We start from the raw sequence: 19,409 nt of genomic DNA on the forward strand, positions 1-19,409 counted from the left end.
GTATTCACTACGAGTATGCTTTTGCTGCAATATAAACGTACCAAACCTCTTGTACCATTGTCTTTGTGATTGCTTCAAACCATACAATGATTTTCCAAGTCGACACACATAATCTTCCTTATCAGAAACTTCACAACCAATGGGCTGTGACATATAAATTTCTTCCTCCAAATCTCCATGCAAGAATGCAGTCTTGACGTCTAATTTCTCGAGCTCTAAGTCAAACTGCGCCACAAGTGCTAAAAGGACTCGGATGGAAGTGTGTTTAACAACTGGAAAGAAAACTTCATTATAATCCACACCTTCCCTTTGTGCATATCCCTTAGCCACTAACCTTTCTTTGTCTCGTACACCACTAAATACCCTTGGAATATGGAATTCCATCCTTTACCGTATAGACCCACTTGTATCCAATATTCTTTCGACCCTTGGGCAACTTAACAAATTCCCAAGTGAAATTCTTGTGAAGAGACTTCATCTCCTTATCCATGGTTGTTTTCCACTCAACGGAATAAGTTTTACTTATTGCCTCCTCAAAGGTAAACGACTCATCCTCAAAAAAAAAAATGCGTAAGACGCATACTCATTAAAACCATAACGGGTTGGTGGACCTCCTCAAAGGTAAACTACCCACTTGTGAGACGTCAAGGACGGAATATTCTCAACTTGTTGCTACGTATATTCCTCACTAGGAACCTCAAACTCAACTTCATCTTCTACAAGAGTTTATTTTTCTTCTTCTATAGTAGATGAACTAGGAACTCTTTGATCCACATGCATCGAATCATCTTCAGCACCGCTAATACTCTCACTTTCAATTCTAGAGTCCCAACCTGTGAACTTTATTTGAATCAAGCATTGCTTTCTCATTAGAGGTCACATCACGACTAATTATGAACTCATTCAATTCTGGACACCATAGACGGTATCCTTTCACAACTAATGGATAACCTAAGAAAATTGTTTTCTTTGCCCTAACACCCAACTTATCTTATTTTACATGAAAATAGGCTGGACAACTAAACACCCTTAAAATAGAATAGTTCACGGGATTACCAGTCCATACCTCCATAGGTGACTTAAACTTAATAACTGTTGATGGTGATCGATTCACTAAATAGCACACCGTATTCACTTCTTCAGCACATCAAATCTTCTTTAAACTTGCGTTTGATAACATGCACTGCGCTCTCTCAAGTAATGTTCGATTTATTCTCTCCGCTACTCCATTTTGTTGTGGTGTACCCTTGACTGTGAAGTGCTAAGGATACTTGTTCCTCACAAAACTCCTTCAATGGGTCTTCGATGTATTCACCGCCATTATCGAACGTATCTTCTTAACCACACGACCAAGTTTTTCTCTACCATGGTCTTCTATCTTAAACACCTCGGTGACTTCATTCTTATGCTTGATGGTGTAAAGACAAACTCTCCTCGAAAAAATCGATAAAGGTCACAAACCACCTAGCACCTCCCTTAGAAACGTACGAGAGGGACCCCAAATATGAATGGATGTAATCTAACATACCCTGTGTGTGGTGTACATCGTACCAAACTGCTCCTACATTGTTTCCGAAGATACAATGCTCACAGAAATCAAGCTTCACCTCCAAGCAAGCCTTTACTACTCAACACGGACATACCTTTTCACTCATATGCCCAAGACGCATATGCCATAAACGTGTTGACTCCACCTGTTTCTCATCAATTGATTGAGAAACCATAGATCCACACAAACTATATCTCCTTATAAGAAATATAAACTACCATGTATTTCACCGGTCATCTTCAAACTACCATTGTAGAGTACCTTTAAGAATCCATATTCATCAACATACTTGTATCCAAGAGATTCAAGTACTCCTAACAAAATCAAACTCTTCCTCAAATATGGAACATGTCTAACCTCTGAAAGTGTTGTGATAACACCATGGGAACGAACCTGTACCATACCAACCAAATGTTTTGCATTAGAATTTCCCATCATCACAGTACCACCATTCACCTCTCTGTAAGTAGTGAAATAATCCTTTGAAGGACACATATGATACGAAGCACCGGAATCAAGCATCCAACCATCATTGAGATAACTCTTTGATGTAACGGTTAACACTTCCTCATCAAAACCACACATTGGGACTTCTAAAACTTCACTGACTTCAGTAATTGAAGCAAAAACATTCTTCGAATCTGATTTCTCACATTTCTCATCTCTTGCTTTAAGCTTTAGACAATCAACCCTAATATGACCAGTTTTTCGACAATAATAAAACTCAGTATCTCTCTTTTTGGAACGGTTCTTCGACTTAGACTTCTTATTACCATTATTTCCTTTATCAACAAACAGGCCCTCGAATTGTGCTTCATCATTGAATTCTTGTTTCCTTAAAGCCTTAGCTTGTAAAGTAGAGACCACATCATCGAAAACTAACTTATTGTCTCCTTCGGTTTTCGCACTCGACAAATAATCAACGAAAGCATCATACGATTGAGGAAAAGAACATAATAATATCATGGATTTATCCGTATAAGAGATAGTAACAATGATATTAGATAAATCAGAACAGATCTTATTAAACTCATTAATATGATCAACCATAGACTTACCCGAAGACATCCGAAAGGCATGAAGTCTGCGCTTCATGTAAAGTTCTGAAGTCAAATGCTTTTGCAAGTAAATCTTCTCTAACTTATCCCATAACTCATTTGCAGAGGTTTCACTCGAAAGGTTATGAGTGATCTCCCATGACAAACATAAAAGAATAGTTTAACATGCCTCCAAAACAAGGTCATCCCACTTCTCATCGCTCTAATCCTTTGGTAACGGTGCTGGTTTGTCCTTGATATCTTTGATTTGTTTCATACTAAAAAGAATATCTTTTACATCAGTTTGCCATGATGTGAAATTATTCTTCCCATTGAATTTGATAATATCAAATCCATGCACCTTCGAAAATACACTTGACGTAGAAACAAACATCTTCACTTCTAACTATGATCCTCTCCATGTTCACCTCACCACTTGTTAGGATTAAGACCTTAGAATTAATCTCTTCACAAGACACTATTTCTTTGGATCACGTAGAACTAAAGAAAACATAAAATAAGATGCACTAAACGAAACAAGAAAGAAACAAGATTTAACGTGGTTCGGCAATGTGCCTACGTCCACAAACAGCTATGATCACTTCTTATTATAGAACAAATTACAGAGAGTAAACTACAACTATGACCAGCAGGATGTTGTTCACCAACCCCTAACAATTCTCTATGAACAGGACGTCCTAAACCCTAAAATTCTCTAGTTATGAGAACTCTTCTCTAGATTGTGGTGTGTGTATTTCCCTAAGACTTGTATACCTATTTATATAGGTTACAAACTTGTCTTCCAAGTATATGAGTTATATTAGGAACCTAAACATATCTAAGAAACGAAACCTTGAATTTAACTAAGTCAGGAAACCTCTAGCTATACCAAAATAAGGAAACACTTAGATGATTCTAGAAAATTCTAGAACCTTCCTGAAACATCGACAACTTAACATACTTATGCGTTCGTAGGTGAGCATGAGCAGTTCACGTTCAATGCAACGAATGTTCTTAAAGTACCTAAATTTATCCCTATAGTTCTTCATTGGGCTATATGGAATAAAACATGTGAAGAAGCACAAAAATATCCGACCACTTTTGCATGTCAGGGAACAGTTTGTGTATAAATTTAGATCACATTCCTGGGTATCGCTGCACTTGCTCCGAAGGTTACAAATTGAACCCTTATCTCAGTCATGGATACCAAGGTTTTGTGCATCTCCTTTTATATATAGTGATGTTATGTTGTGAAAGGCGAACTAGGTGCCCTTATGAGCACGAGTCGTGCAAGGAGCGCCTAAGAGAACGGCCGATACGCAAAAATGTGAGCAACTTTTTTTTCTAAACGCCTAGGAGAGCAAGGCGAAGCGATTAACGCCACGTGTTGCCTTGCCTAGCGCTTGACAAAATGTTGTTAAACAAAAATAACATATACTAACCTATACTTATAAGCGGTTTTCTATTATAAGTTTGCAGTTTTAATTACATCTAAATCATTTATGTTCACTATCTCATGTGTTATATGGTACCGAAAGACGAGCATATCATCTCATAAGATGTCAAGTGAAAACATATCTAACTTTTAAATAATCATTAACGATACTACACAATCCATGATAATTTACTAGTTAAAGAACAATAATAAAACAAAGCAATTTCTTTAAATTGAAAAAGATAAGATTAAGAATAAATAAGAAAAAGAGCCAAGATAGCACCCTCCAAAGATGCACAAAGAAAGGCGAATAGTGAATTCACAACGAACTACTCCCTAAACACACTCGCCCAATCAAGCTTGATGTTCTTAAGTGAATCAACATTAACGGACCAACTAAGTGACAACAACTTGATATCCAATATAAGGAAATTCAAAGTTTTTCTTCTTTGTTTTCTTTTCTATTAAATTCTTAGCACATGATTAACATAACATTAAATTCTTTTCAATATTATTCTAATCACACATTTATGAAAATAAAAAAGCTTTTCTTCTTTGATTTCTTTTCTATTAAATTCTTAGCACATGATTAACACGACATTAAAATTTTTCAATATTATTCTAATCACATATTTATGAAAATAAAAAGAAAATATTTGTTCACACATTGTTCTATCATTTTTCATCTAATGATTCACAACCAATCATTAGACCTGGATACTTACTAAAACACTTGACAAGTAAGAAAGTTGTCAAAATTAAAAGAATTGATTAGATCATATTCTCATTTTTCAATGGTTAATTATGATACTGTTAGAAGAGTGCACGACCAAAATAGTTTTTGGGAGATGATATATTAGCCTAGCATAATTCCAATCTTAAATGGTAGCTCCCCCATAGACAAACCATTTCTCCTCTTAACATCATTTTTTTTAAACTTTTGTAAGTACCAAATTTTTGCTTTAACTCTCTCGCGTGTAGAGGATAAGAGATATTTCTTTCTCACTGACAAGACTTCAAATCTCCATTCCGGTCATCAAAATTCCCGGTAAGCTCATTATTTTCTCACAGACATCAATTTACTGTGCTTATACGGAAACCCCACTAATTTTTTTCATTTTTTCTTCTTACTAGAATGCTAAGTTTGAGATATTCTCCAGCTATTCTTCTCACTAAAAGGTTGGAAACCATTAAAACTTCAAGGACACCAAAGAGTGTTATAGTATGTGCAGCAAAAGGGCCTCGGCCGAGGTACCCACGAGTATGGAAAGCTAACAAGAAGATTGGGACTATATCAAAATCCAAAAAGTTTGTTGATTGTGTAAGTTGTTTTTGTGATTTTGGTTAATTTGAGTATGATGATTGAATAGTGCATGGGTACTGTTTGATAAATTGCTCGACTGAAAATAGATTTTGTGAATTTGGGTATGTTGTTTATGTGTAGATAAAAGAGTTGTCAAATGTTAAAGAGGAAGTTTATGGTGCTCTTGATTCGTTTATAGCTTGGGAGTTGGAGTTCCCTTTGATTACAGTTAAAAAAGCTTTGAAAACACTTGAAGAGGAAAGGGAGTGGAAGAGGATAATTCAGGTGCCCCATAAGCTTATTTTTCCTCTGTAATTGTTCTTTCATTCTAAGGCTAATATTTTGTGCAGTAAAATGAGAGTGCTGGGATGAAGTCACTGATTTAGACTACGTTTTCCCCTGTAAATGAGTTTATAATCTAATTTGTGGACTCGATTTTGGTTTGTAGGTGACAAAATGGATGCTGAGCAAAGGTCAAGGAAGAACGATGGGGAGCTACTTTACATTATTGAATGCTCTGGCTCATGATGATAGAATTGAAGAAGCTGAGGAACTTTGGGCAAAAGTATTTTCAGAGAACTTAGAAGCGTTACCTCGGATTTTCTTCAATAAAATGATTTCAATTTACTATAGCAGGGACATGCATGACAAGATGTTCGAGGTATTTTACACTTATCAATGCGCTGCTAATTTTCTGAAGTTTGGTATTACTTTCATCTCTGCGTTTACATTGCAATTTAAGAAACAGAGAACTCGCGTTACTATGAGTCCAAGTGATTGCCCATCCTTCATCAACTAACTAGTGTGGCAGGATTTCTGAAACCACTGACCACCGGAAACCTGTAGAAGCAACTTCTCACATTTGAGCCTTAAATTATTGATGTTGTATCCAGGAAAATTGAGTAACTTAGCTTTTCTAGATTGTGAATGTCAGTAGTATTGCTGATTCGAGCAGACAAATAACATCGGAAAGCATAACATCATTGTGAATTTCTGATGTATGTGAACCAACACCCAAGAAGTTTCGAACCTTGTAAGGACTGACACCATGAGATGCCCTTCTCGTTATCTTTAGCCGTGCACAAAAGATTTATCCAACTTTATTTGGTGTTGTATATCCATAATTCCAGTGCAAAGGAGACATTAGGGGCTCATATGAGTAATATTATTTGGTTGTTAGATTCTTCTGATACCAGCAAATTTACTATCTTGAGATTGTTCAGATATTTGCAGATATGGAAGAGCTTGGTGTTAAACCAAATGTCGCTATTGTATCTATGGTAGGAGATGTATTTCAGAAGTTAGGAATGCTAGACAAATATGAAAAGTTAAGTAAGAAATATCCACCACCAACATGGGAATATCGATACTTCAAAGGGAAGCGTGTCAAGATCCGAGCAAAGAATCTAAAGCAATTTGATGAGGATCAGAGGCGTTCAAGGGAACCTCATGTGCGAGGCAACAAGCTTCTAGGTGAAGGATCTGTTGTGGAAGCTACAGAGCTTTTGAGTGAAGAATCGAGTGCGAAGAATGATGGGCAGTTGGATGAAGCGGACGAGGAACCTAATGAAATCCTGAATAAATCTGATGAAGCTGACCAGTATTTGGATGAAATTGACTCGGATTCGGGTAACATCGATAATGGACGTGGAATCAGCCCTTCTTGACAAGTTCTGAGACATTATGAGTCTGTCTAGTTACAGCTGACATGAACCTCCTTTTCTCTTACATGGAACTGCAGACCCATATGTTGTATACGTAAATAGAAATGCAGAATTGGTGTCACAGACTACATGTTGAACATTATCATGGATATGGAATTCACTTTTAATCTTAATCATCTGTCTCATAGTGAATTTCAAGTCGAGCAGCAACAGGATTTGGTAAAAGGAGGTTAGATTCGGGGTCTTCGGGTAAACTCTGGTCAGGTGGCAGATTTTGGGTCACATTTGATGCATAGATTTTTCATAGGATACCCGATCCCTTTCTAAAAAGTCAAATTTGACAGCCATTCAGTGTGATATCAACTGGTACTTTTGTTTATCCATTTTTTTACCAGAAGTTGGTGATGACTTTCTTTTTAAAAATCCATTTGGTGATGAACTGTCAGAATTGATGTTGAAAAAAGATACCTGAAACAGATTATCAACTCTACACTCAATTGTCAGAATTGAATGTATAATTGCAAACACCGGAATAATCCATCTCTTCCTGCACAGCTTTCTGAAGCAAGATACAAAAATCATTAGTTGTTGGTTAATTTTAGCAGCATCATCTGTATCTGCGTTCGGCGAGGCAAAGCCAGGTTGCCAGGCTAAATGCGGTAATATTAGCATCCCTTACCCATTTGGTATAACTACTGGAGGTAGAGCAAGAGGGTGTTGCATTCAAGGAGGGTATGGGAATCATAGCTATCATATTAACTGTGATACTTCCTATGATCCTCCCAAGCCCTTTATTGGTACAGATCACTTTGAAGTTTTAAGTATATCAGAAACCGAAATTCGCATATAGAATTAACGATAGCAAAACTATGTTACGATGTGTCTGGCGATATGGTGCTGAATAAATCAAGCATCGAATATGGATGTCTAGTAACTCCATTCGCGTACTCTACAAAGAACAGGTTTTTTGTGGTCGGCTGTGACTCGGAAGGGTATAACACTGGACACCACCTGCTTAAGGAAAATGAATACTACAACGAGTGTAAAACATCATGCGACAGTAAGGAAAAAGTGCAAGAAGGGGGTTGCAATGGGCACGGGTGCTGCAACAGGACCGTCCTCAAGGGGACAAAAATGTTTTGGACAGAAGTGGATCAAACTGATGGCACCACCTTCTTATCTTTCAGTCCCTGCACTTATGCGTTCGTAGGTGAGTATGATCAGTTCACATTCAATGCATCCCATCTTCTCGAAATATAATATGTCACTGTAGTTCTTGATTGGGCTATTCGGAATAAAACTTGTGAAGAAGCACAAAAACATCCTATCACTTTTGCATGACAAGACAACAGTTTGTGTATGAATATAGATTACATCCCTGGGTATGGCTGCTCTTGCTCTAAAGGTTACAAGGGGAAACCTTATCTCAGTCCTGGATGCCAAGGTATGTCTGTCTGTCCCTACTATACTGTTGTGAAAGGTGAGCTAGGCGCACGAGTTGTGCAGGGTCGACTAGCTAATAAAACACCCAAGGCGCAAAAATGTGAGCCATTTTTTCTGGGCGCCTAGGCCCTAGGCGAGGCAAAGAGCTTAGCGCCTTGCCTAGCGCCTCACACAATTTAAGCAATAAAAACTGTTTTCTACTACGATTTGCAATTTTAAAAACAACTAACCGATGTCGTGTTGTCTATGATTGTGTGTGTGATTCAACAGATGTAAATGAGTGTGAGGATATAAACAACAACCCATGTAGCAATAATGAACACTTTCCGATGCTAAGGGTAACTCTTGGTATTGGTTTAGCTCTCTTGTTTATCATTGCTGTATGTTCTTGGATATACTTGATCGCAAAGAAGAGAAACTTAGTCATACTAAAAGAAAAATTCTTTAAGCAGAATGCTGGTTTGTTATTACAGCAAAAGCTATTGTCGACTTATGGGAGTGTGGAGATGTCAAACATCTTTACGGCGAATGAGCTGAAATTAGCAACAAACAACTATGACGAGAGCCTGATTCTCGGACAGGGAGGTTTTGGGACAGTTTAAAAAGGAACCTTGACTGAAGTCCAAAATAGTTGATGAGAGTCAGATTGAGCAATTTATAAATGAGGTTGTTATTCTAACTCAGATTAACCATCGAAATGTTGTGAAGCTCTTGGGTTGTTGTTTAGAAACCGAAGTTCCTTTGCTTGTTTATGAATACGTTTCTAATGGCACCCTCTCCAAGCATATTCATTCCAGCAACGGAGTGCCTTCCATTTCCTGGGAGAGTCGTTTAAGGATTGCGACCGAAACTTCAAATGCACTTGCCTATTTGCACTCGGCAGCTTATATACCCATTGTCCATAGAGATGTCAAGGCTGCTAACATACTTCTGGACGAAACTTATACTGCTAAAGTTGCAGACTTTGGAGCATCAAGGTTGATTCCTTTAGACCAGACAGCATTATACACACTTGTTCAGGGAACCATAGGATATTTGGATCCAGAATACTGCACTGCAAACCAGCTAACAGAGAAGAGTGATGTTTACAGCTTTGGAGTAGTTCTTCTGGAACTCTTGACGGCTAGACTGCCCATTTATTCGGAGACGTCTGGAGAGATAAGAAATCTTGCTATGTATTTCATTTCGTTGATGGAAGAAGGCTATCCCTTTCAACTTCTTGAGGCTCAAGTTTTAAATGGTGGACACCCAAAACAAGTCATTGCGGTTGCTGAGCTTGCAAAGAGATGCCTTAACTTTATGAGTGAAAAAAGGCCTACTATGAAACAAGTGACCATGGAGCTTGAAAGTTTGAGAAGGTTAGAGACAGGAGCAAGGTGGGATCTTCAACCAAACCATGAAACTGTTGAGGAATTACTGTCAGAGCCAAGTGGTTGCAATTCAGATGATGAACATCCAATGTTGATTGTCTAAAAAACTTTGCAATGTGGTGGGATGCGTTTTCTTCATCCTTTTGTTGAAGTAGGATAAAATGTAGAATTAGAGAGAAAGCTCCATTCAGTTGTTTTTGCTTTACAGAGCTATCTCAGTAGTGAGACCTCTCCTGCCTTTGTCTATATGTATGTAACACATGATTGTAGTTCGATTTTGGCCTCTGAATTATCAGTTTATTGTGGTTTTAAGGAATTAAGTGTTCCGTCTCCAAAATTACAAGCTCATGAAGCGCAGAAGGAAACATGGAAAAGAAAGAAAAACTGTCTCAAAAATTACTTTCCCCATCCAATGATATCCCATATTATTCTTGTAAGGACAAAAAAAGAGAAACAACAGTACATTAAATTCATAAAGCTATTTTGCTGTGTTGGAAGCCAAGTTCATCCACCCAAAACTAAATGGGGGATGCCGCGAAAGGCAAATACCTAAATTTTGTCTATGAAATAGAGATTAAAGTGTGTTTTACTCTTCGTCAGAGCCTGAACCTTCTTCAGAACTTGACCCACTTCCTTTTTCATGAGCAGTACCATTGGTCACCACTCCCTTTTTCTTTGTATCCTGTTCATTTTCAGAGTCATCACTGTACTCGCTTTCGTAATCATCGTATTCCTCTTCTTCCTCATCTTCTTCTTCCTCAATACCATCCTCTACAGCTGGTCCTTCTTCTGCAACTGCGCCTCCTCTAGATCCAGCTCGGCTTCGTTTTAATACCTTTAACTTCAGATTGGTTTTCTTGTCACATCCAATCCAAGTATCGCACAAGCAAAATGACGTAAGATTATAGTTTCCTTCTGCAGGGGCCTGAAATTTCCCCATAACCAACCTCGACCCACTTTTCACTTTCGCCACAGCTTCTCTAACCGCAGAGCTTATCTCCTTTACGGTTGCTCCTGAACCCTCCTTTGTCTCTTGAATCGCTTTTGAGGCAGCTGCAATGGCTGCTGCTTCATCCAAGAAACTGACCTTTTGGGACATCCAAACCTCATTAGAGACAGCGTCAGCGAGAAGCAACCAGAAGTTCTCTTCCTTGTGAAATGGAAAGTAGGGAGCATGGGGTAGAGCACCAACTAGGCCATTCCTGCGCTTGAGTGTGACCCACGCTTGCATTGTGACGATATCACCTTCTTGTATACCCTCTTCACCTTCGGTTTCACAAATGATCTCAATTGTTATCGAAGGCATCATTTCAAGGACTATTTCAACGTCTTGTACTTCCGCAGGCGTGAATCCAGCAATTTGTGTCAATAGCTCCGCACGTTCCATCTCGGTCATGTCCTGTAGTTCTTGGAACGAGCGCACCTTCTGCGGAATTTTGAAAATGTAAGGCACTCTTAAAAAGAAAAGAAGAAAACTTAAAAATAAAAGAAGAAAAGACAAAAGGATGATAGACCCTAAAATTACAATTTTACCTTGCGAGCGATTTTCTTAATAACAGCCTCGCTAAAATGTGGCAACTGCAAGAAGGGTGCATTGCCATCCCCAGATCCTGTTGCTTTTCTGGCACTAAGAGGAACAGCCTGCATCGTGGTACATTGAAAACATTCAGCATTTGTCAGCTTTGTATCCACCAAATACAAAATTAAAACAAATTCAACTTTTGTTTTCCTGAATTATGTTTAATTTCACGAAAACTGCAGTGAGATAACCAACTATGTTAAAGGCACTTTAGTGAATCAGGAGTTTTTTGGATAACCTAGACAGGTGATCCTGATACTGACTGATTAAGGATCAGTCAAGAACTACATGAAAACACATCAAATATCGTACGAGGAGAGCTACATTGAAGCACTTTAGTGAACTGCACCTGAATGATACTCTGAGAAAGCTCAACAACACCAATTGCAGGCCTCAACCAGCCATGTCCCTGCTGATTGCGTGGAATCACCGCCATCTGTGTTGACAGAAAACAAATTAATGCATCAAAATTCTAATTCACACGTCTAGGAATCGCTTAAAACGAGATCTGTAACTTTTTTCTATGTGAGAGACAGAGAAAGGGGGTGGAAAGCTTGACGACACTCACTTTCATCAGTTCTTCAAGGAGGCTAGGTGCGATTTCAAGCACTTTTCTAAAATCAGCTTGAAGAGTAGATGGTAATTCTGCTGATTCACGAGTAAGCTGAGCCTGAATCAACAATTCTGTCTGAACAGGAAAAAGTCATGAGGGTTAGAATGAGTACCACTTAAATTAGTTACAGAACCTTAATAAGATGAGCATAAACAAGTGATTATACAGAACAATACCTTAACAAGAGCAGGGTGCTGCTTCCAAAACTTTGCCTGTTCTTGTCGAATATTCTTAAGGTCTAAGTTTAACTCACTCCTAACCAACATGAACAATTTCTGAAGAGGTTCTGCGTCACTCCGACGAACTGGAATTTCCATGTACTCAGCAGCTTTTATGAAGACATCCATAACTTTGCTGTGTAATGAAGGCAACATCAGAACAGACGAAACAGTATCTAAAATGAAAGGCTTCCTGCTTGATTATAAGTTTCTAACTAATAAATACTAGTAATACTAATTAGTGTACAATAATACTCGACAACTGTTTCTCTCTTAATGATCAAGAAAATGAAAGATATGCTTAACTAGACAGAAACAGAAATACAAATGCCATAATGGCTCAGTACAACTAAATCAAAATCTGACTGTCTATTGTCAACAGATGGAGTTTTGGGTTTATAAATTACGATAAAAGCAATTTGAATGATCATAACCATGAAGACATAAATAATCTTACCTTGGAGCCAAGGAAGGTTTCATGAAGTAATAATAACTAGACAATGTTTGATGCATGACATAGTTCCCAGTATACTTCGATGACCTTGAGAGATATATAACAGCCATCACCAGTGGCAAAAGAATACAGACTCCGACAATCCCAAGTAACAGTATTCCACCAGATGCTCCGTCAATATTTAGTAAAAATGAAGGAAGAGCAATTCCCATTTGCATTCCCTGTTAACAAGTAGAATGTAATTAATAATTTCTGAACTATTTGTTTGAAATGAATTATTTAATGGCTTTTCCACTTGTGAAGAACATGAAGGGCAACTATTTGTTTGAAATGAATTATTTAATGAGAAGAATATCTACCTGTCTCCCATCTGGATGACCATACTTTTCATAGTTCTCACGGGATACTGGATCTGTCAAGGCCTGATAAGCCTTTGATATGAACTCCACGAAATATAAGTTGGCCTCTGAAATTCAAAAAGCAGTTGTTAGTAAACAAAGATGTTTCCACAAAGCACCATGTTTAATGCCGAATCCAAGGTCATAAACAACTATAACAGAAAAACTGAACATTTCTCACCTGGATCTGGGTTTTTATCAGGATGATATTGAATGGAAAGCTTTCTGTATGCCTTCTTTATATCTGACTCCGACGCTCCAGATTCTAACCCAAGAATACTGAATGGGTCAAATGGTTGGCTCTGTGAGGTTAGATTTATGAGTTAGTGAGCAGTTGCTATAACAAATCAAATCATGAAACAGTATGTTATAAGCTACAACTATACTCGATAGCAGCAAAGAAATTGGGAAGGCCCAGAATTACATAATACCTCACGGCTTATTTGTTGAATGTAATAAACCAAGAAGCCCATAATGACCCAAAGCAACACAACTGTCATGTTGCTCCATGTTGAAAAATTAGAGATCTGCAAAAGAACATTAGGATATTGTATGAGTAAGGTATCATTCAGTATGCAGTAACACAACAACACAGCTTCCCAATTTAAATTAGAAATAAAATGGAAAGAAAAAGGTTTACCTTTTTGAATATCGACTTCCGATATTTCCCGGAGCGTGCACACACAGCGCACTGACAGTGTATGCTTTTTGCCTTCTTGGAGGCAAAACGACATAACTTGACTATAGTGTAAGGCACTAAAGGCAGTGCCATTATAGTCAAAATGAAGATCGGGAACAACGAGCTGGTCTCTTCTGATGCAGCCATGGTTGCCCTCTGTCTAAGAGAACTAGTGGTTAATTATTATACCTGCAGATAAGAATCTAGTTAAGAAACAGGGGATGTGAAATTATTAAAAAAATTATCTAGTGGTGCTCTCATGACAAAATTCATCTAGGGTTCTCAGGAAAAGCCCCTTCAAGTTCTAACTAGAAGGTGACCAGAACCAACAAACCAATGATTCCCATATATCTAAATTACTGACTGTGGAGAACATTCATTATTTAAGAAGTAATTCTTGGACGATGAACCAATTCCTTTTGTAACCAACTAGCATGAGTTCACAACAGTGCTATATTATTGTAACCAACTCAGTGTTAACGTTCACTTTTTTCACTTAAAACTGCTTACACTTAATATTTCATACTCGTGAATAAGAAAATACGCATTAAATTCTTTAAAGAGTCAACTAGCATGCGTTCATAATAGTTACCAAACCAGACAAGACTTTATCATATACATCAGAGCTGTTTTACTCGAACGAAACCAGTCAAGACTTTATCATATACATCAGAGCTGTTTTACTCGAACGAAACCAGTCAAGACTTGATCATATACAATCAGACTTATCAGAGCTGTATTACTCCAACGAGACCACATCAGTTGTAACCGATTCATATGTCAAGGTTGGTCATTTATTTCACTAAAAAACATAATCCTCAGGAACGTCAAAATGTCAATTAGCATGAGTTCACAGGCAAGCAACATTAATGTACAACCAATTCATATTTTTTAGGTTCAATTTTTCATTTAAAACTGCTTAAACTTACAATTTCATACTCATGAATAAGCAAATACGCATTAAATTCTTTAAAGAGTCAACTAGCATGGGTACATAATAGCTTCAAAACCAGTCAAGACTTGACCATAGAGCTGATGTCGTCTCGACTTACCACACCAGTTGTTACCAGTTCATAGCCTTACACTAAAATTTTCAGAAAATTCGCATTAAATTCATCATTAATCCAATTATACAACCCTAATATAATCCTGAACTCCATAACTCAAACAGCACCACACAATCACACACTAACACGAAGTCCTCAAATCCATAAGATCACAAAACCCCAAAAAACCCCAAATTCCAGCTGCATCTCATTGAAACCAAGTAACAAAAAGTCAAAACCCCAATTCTCAAAAGAAAAAAAAAACGAATCTGAACTAATTAGCAGCACACTACATATATAAAAGCTTAGAAGCTAATTACATCCTCTACATAATCGAAACCCTAGACAAAATTGACGAAATTCAATAATATGTAATTAGAGATATACAGATCCATTAAACCCCATAACAAATCAAATTAAACCCATTAAATCCTCCTAAAATCTGAATCGAAATTACATGGGAATCGAATTGGAACTTACTTTTGAGATTTTAAGATCTGAAATTCTTCTCCAAATTGACACGCCAAACATATGACGAACGATGATGAGAAGAAGAAAGAAAGAAAGAGAGAGAGTTAACAACTCTATTGAGATCGAGTCTTGAAATACGTAATAAAGAAAAGATTTTTTTATTTTTATTTTTCCTATTTTACCCCTGTCCTGGCCCTTAATGATATTTTTACTTTTTATTGTGTGTGGTAACAGCGATATTCTCAGGGAGAAGCTCCTGACCGGGTGCATACGGCATATCCTAATCTTGTTGTACAATTTAGCTCAACTTTATGGCATACACTGTCAAAAGCAACTCGTATATTTTGAAATCATCCAAACGTTTTATCATCCCACTAAATTGGAAAGTTTCAGTTTTGATATATTCATCTAGCGATTGGATACATAAGATGTCTCTTTATATTTGTGAATTGACTAAGTTTGGTCTGGAACAGGCAAAGAGCATTGGGCATAGGAGCGACTAAAAGTAGACTCTAATCCTCCCAGCAATTGTTGTTTATTTTTATTTATTGTTGAAGAATATGTTAATGTATTAAGAAGAATAAGAATTACAATCCATCACCTGTGCACCGCAGCTAATTGAAGACTGCATCCCAATTGTAATCGTCGTTGTCTCGGCATTCTAATACAATCATACCAAATTGTCTTGCATATCAACTTATATACACTACACCACGTACATACATAGATGTATATGCCTGATGCGTCATCTCATAAGGTCATAAAGTTCAAATGTTGTAATAGAATGAACTTACACGATTATTTGGGGACGGTGTGATAGGATATGATGCATGTCATCATTCGTCACCTTAAAGTGGGAGTTGCTTCAGCCTTCATAAATTAAGTTTGCTTCAACGGTAGATCAGGAACTCTCTTTTTTATATTTGCGTGATGTATATAGGTCTCTAACTTCTCTTCTTAGTACTTCATGTCTTTTCGTCCTTTTCAACAAATTAGCTACCACCCATTTTAGCAAACTATATACATAATTATTGGAAGGGTCTGTTATGACATGGAAATAACATTTTCGGTCTCTTTTGTATTAGACTATTAGTTGCCTTTCATGCAAGTTTTACGCAAAAAGACGGGTCTAATAACATGGAAATTGAGTAGAAGAAGTTTTTTATTCATTTGTTCAACCTTTTCGCCGAAATCTGGATTTCGCACTTCACTTGTGTTACATTAATGTGTCTTCTCTTCCCATTCTCTCGTCTTCCCATAATACATATCTTTGTTTTCAACACATTTGCGGTAGGTTTCCTTTTGATGGAAGAATGATAATTAATTTATCCTTTATACGTACCTGCATCCCAAACAATGTAGGTCTTGTACTGTTAATGAAGGCTGCCAACGTTCGCTCAAAATTTTACATAAGTTAAGTCTTAATTTACATCCATCTATTGAATAGCATTTGTATTATCAGAGCTGAAAAACATTGCAAAGTCAGTTATATGGTAAACGAAAACTAACCCTCTCTGCTTTTGGATCGTTGTAATGACTTTTGTTGCAAGTTTTCACTTCATCTTACTTATGTTTCCTTTGATTGCCCACATCATCTTTCTTCAAATATTGCACGATCTTTTGTTCGTATATATATATTTGAATAGGAGATTTATTTGAGCCTTTTTTACAGCAACCCATGAATCGCTTATTTTACCCTTGGTGGAATTGCAATTCCACACTCAATTCTTTGAACAGTTGCAAGGCGGTGTGCAGTTGTGATGTTAGTGTTTGCACTTTCATATTGTTCCCAGAAGATGGGATTTGGTAAAACCCAAAACTTTAAAAACGCTTGGGGCTGCATGCTGTCGTTTCAAATCTTTTTAGGTGTCGTTTCAAAGATAGAAAGTTGTGCGAAAGAGATTCATGACCATTGGAGGTGCCAAATAGATTTGTGATGACTTGGAACGTGTTGTTGATGTGGCTTTACTACAATCAAGAGCGATTGTGGTGGAGACATTTGTCGATTTTGGGGTCTCTTATCATAAAGAAAGATAGGTAGTTGTGTATAATCGACGGCGATTATCTCCGGCAACTTTCGTACCAGAAACCTATATTATATGTATATCTGTTTTTATAGTATCTCGTGTTGAAGTGGAATCAATTTCTTAGGAATACAGTTTTGTTAGAGCATAGCTCGGTCGACCTCGCATGCGTTGCTATATCAAGCATGTTTGTCAATGTTAGTGATCAAAACTATGAGTCTTGATTTCTAGTCTACATAGCTAAGTCTCGGAGTAGGATAGAAAAGTGTAGTTGAGCTCAAGGACTTCATGGCGATTCATCATACAACGAAGAAAATCTACTCAAGGAACCGTGGAACTTCATCAACAAAAAGGTATGTGGAGACTTGAACTTATATATCACTCAAAAGTCTATCTATTCTATCTCCTACTTCTTATGAGACAAAAGTTGTATGTTATATAGACTGGATCATACACATTTGATATTTCGAGCTGAGTATACTCTACTTATCTATATCTCGAAATCATGTGTTGGTAAAGCGTTTCGCTTTGATCAGGTTTATCTTCACCTAATGACGAAAGTCATAATGTTTCAATCACTTTGAAAATCGCTTTGACGAGAAATAGTGTAACAACTATATAACGTCCTCTAAGAATGTTTCAATGGTTGGAATGAGAGTTTAGGTCAATATAACTAATGATGGATATAAGCATTGTGTGGTAACACATATGTGCATAAGTCTTATTCATTAATCTGAAGCTTGCGAACTTTGTTGATTGAGAGAAACCGGAGGAATTGGCTTTGCCAAGTCCGCGAACTGACGGAAGTTCTCTTACCGAGAATTTCTGTTGGGATTTCCAAAAACTCGTTTGCGTGTTTAGTTCGCGAACTCAGTCGGCGAACCTAGTCCGCGAACTGGCGGAAGTCTCTTTGCCGAGATTTTATGCTGAGTTTGGAAAACTCTGTCGGTTGCCTTATGGTCTAAAGATGTGCTCTGAACATGAAACTTAAATTACTAAGGAATGCAGTATGCAAATTGTGGCTATAAAGTTCATGAGCCGGTTCAATCGAATCGAATCATCTTTGTTTCAATTGTGTCTTGTGTAGTTACATAAGATCTCATAGCAATTGAACAACTCTCTAACTAGTTCATTTGAGTCCATTGAACTAGCTATGGTGAAGAAGAACAATATTAATATGAAATTCTCATATGGTTAACCTTTTGGGTTACTATGTTGAACCAACATACACGTACACGTTTGGGCACGGTTTTCACAAACCCGGTAAACTTATATCTCAAGTGTGTGTGACAAGCTAAGTTTTCGATCTAACGGCTGAGAAATATTAGCTTGAATCTAAACCAGGTTTTCATCTAACGGTGAATATTGATTGCTTTGTACCTAAGGCAAAACCCTGATTTGAAGACTATATAAAGGAGACATCTAGCATTAGGAAAAACTAATCCCCACACGTCTATGTGATACTAGTGCGCTCGCTAGAGACGATTCTCCTTTAACCTTTGGTTTTCTTCTCTAAAACCAGGTTAACGACTTAAAGACTTCATTGGGATTCTGAAGCCAGACCGATACTACTTTTATCGTAGTTGTGTAATCTGATCTTGCATCTTCTATCGTACGAGTACAATCTTATTGATTGGCTTGAGATCGTGAGAGTTCTCCGATAGGCAAGATAAAAAAGTCACAACCATCTTCTTCTTACTGTTTGTGATTCCTCGACGTCCTCTTGTTTATACAAGTAAGACTGTTGTGATGTGATTGATTAATCTAGGATGTTCTTCGGGAATATAAGACCGGATTATCAATTGGTTCCTTTTCACCTTGATTTCATATCATAAGACGGAACCAAAACCTAGGAATCTTCTGTGGGAAACAGATTTATCCTTTGATAGACTTTTCTGTGTGAGACAGATTTGTTTATTATCAAGTCTGCGATTTTGGGTTGCAGCAACTCTTAGTTGTGGGTGAGATCAGCTAAGGGAATCAAATGCGCAGTGTCCTGCTGGGATCAGAGGCGTAGGGAGTACAACTGTACCTTGGATCAGTGGGAGACTGATTGGGGTTCAACTATAGTCCAGTCTGAAGTTAGCTTGTAGTAGGCTAGTGTCAGTAGCGGCTTAATACAGTGT

General features: G+C 37.5%; 4 protein-coding genes across 5 annotated transcripts; 3 read left to right on the forward strand and 1 right to left on the reverse strand.

Annotated features, from left to right (window-relative positions):
- The first annotated feature begins 4,977 nt into the window (after positions 1–4,977).
- On the forward strand, positions 4,978–7,385 carry LOC113274677 (pentatricopeptide repeat-containing protein At4g21190-like). The gene is made up of 5 exons (XM_026524071.1): positions 4,978–5,069; positions 5,156–5,342; positions 5,466–5,609; positions 5,773–5,985; positions 6,548–7,385. The coding sequence occupies exons 2-5, from the start codon at positions 5,157–5,159 to the stop codon at positions 6,989–6,991; spliced, it is 987 nt and encodes a 328-aa protein (XP_026379856.1). The 5' UTR covers positions 4,978–5,069; position 5,156; the 3' UTR covers positions 6,992–7,385.
- Positions 7,386–7,532: 147 nt separating this feature from the next.
- LOC113274678 (putative wall-associated receptor kinase-like 13) lies at positions 7,533–9,056 on the forward strand. Of its 2 annotated transcripts, XM_026524073.1 has the most exons (4): positions 7,533–8,198; positions 8,358–8,432; positions 8,702–8,779; positions 8,905–9,056. In XM_026524073.1, exons 1-4 carry the CDS (start codon positions 7,880–7,882, stop codon positions 8,961–8,963), a joined length of 531 nt encoding a protein of 176 aa, XP_026379858.1. In that variant the 5' UTR covers positions 7,533–7,879; the 3' UTR covers positions 8,964–9,056. The 2 variants fall into 2 exon arrangements, with proteins under 2 accessions (XP_026379858.1, XP_026379857.1); XM_026524072.1 differs by having other exon boundaries at positions 8,702–9,056.
- Positions 9,057–9,092: 36 nt separating this feature from the next.
- Positions 9,093–9,904, forward strand: LOC113271906 (wall-associated receptor kinase 5-like). The gene is made up of 2 exons (XM_026521830.1): positions 9,093–9,097; positions 9,229–9,904. Exons 1-2 carry the CDS (start codon positions 9,093–9,095, stop codon positions 9,902–9,904), a joined length of 681 nt encoding a protein of 226 aa, XP_026377615.1.
- Positions 9,905–10,168: 264 nt separating this feature from the next.
- LOC113274676 (dnaJ protein ERDJ2-like) lies at positions 10,169–15,381 on the reverse strand. The gene is made up of 11 exons (XM_026524070.1): positions 15,269–15,381; positions 13,704–13,931; positions 13,495–13,590; positions 13,245–13,365; positions 13,025–13,131; positions 12,669–12,886; positions 12,170–12,347; positions 11,949–12,068; positions 11,730–11,816; positions 11,335–11,442; positions 10,169–11,227 (listed from the first exon to the last, which is right to left on the reverse strand). The coding sequence occupies exons 2-11, from the start codon at positions 13,887–13,889 to the stop codon at positions 10,388–10,390; spliced, it is 2,061 nt and encodes a 686-aa protein (XP_026379855.1). The 5' UTR covers positions 13,890–13,931; positions 15,269–15,381; the 3' UTR covers positions 10,169–10,387.
- Between the last annotated feature and the right edge of the window lie 4,028 nt (positions 15,382–19,409).

The sequence above is a fragment of the Papaver somniferum genome, chromosome 4, assembly GCF_003573695.1.
Source record: "Papaver somniferum cultivar HN1 chromosome 4, ASM357369v1, whole genome shotgun sequence".
NCBI lineage: Eukaryota > Viridiplantae > Streptophyta > Magnoliopsida > Ranunculales > Papaveraceae > Papaver > Papaver somniferum.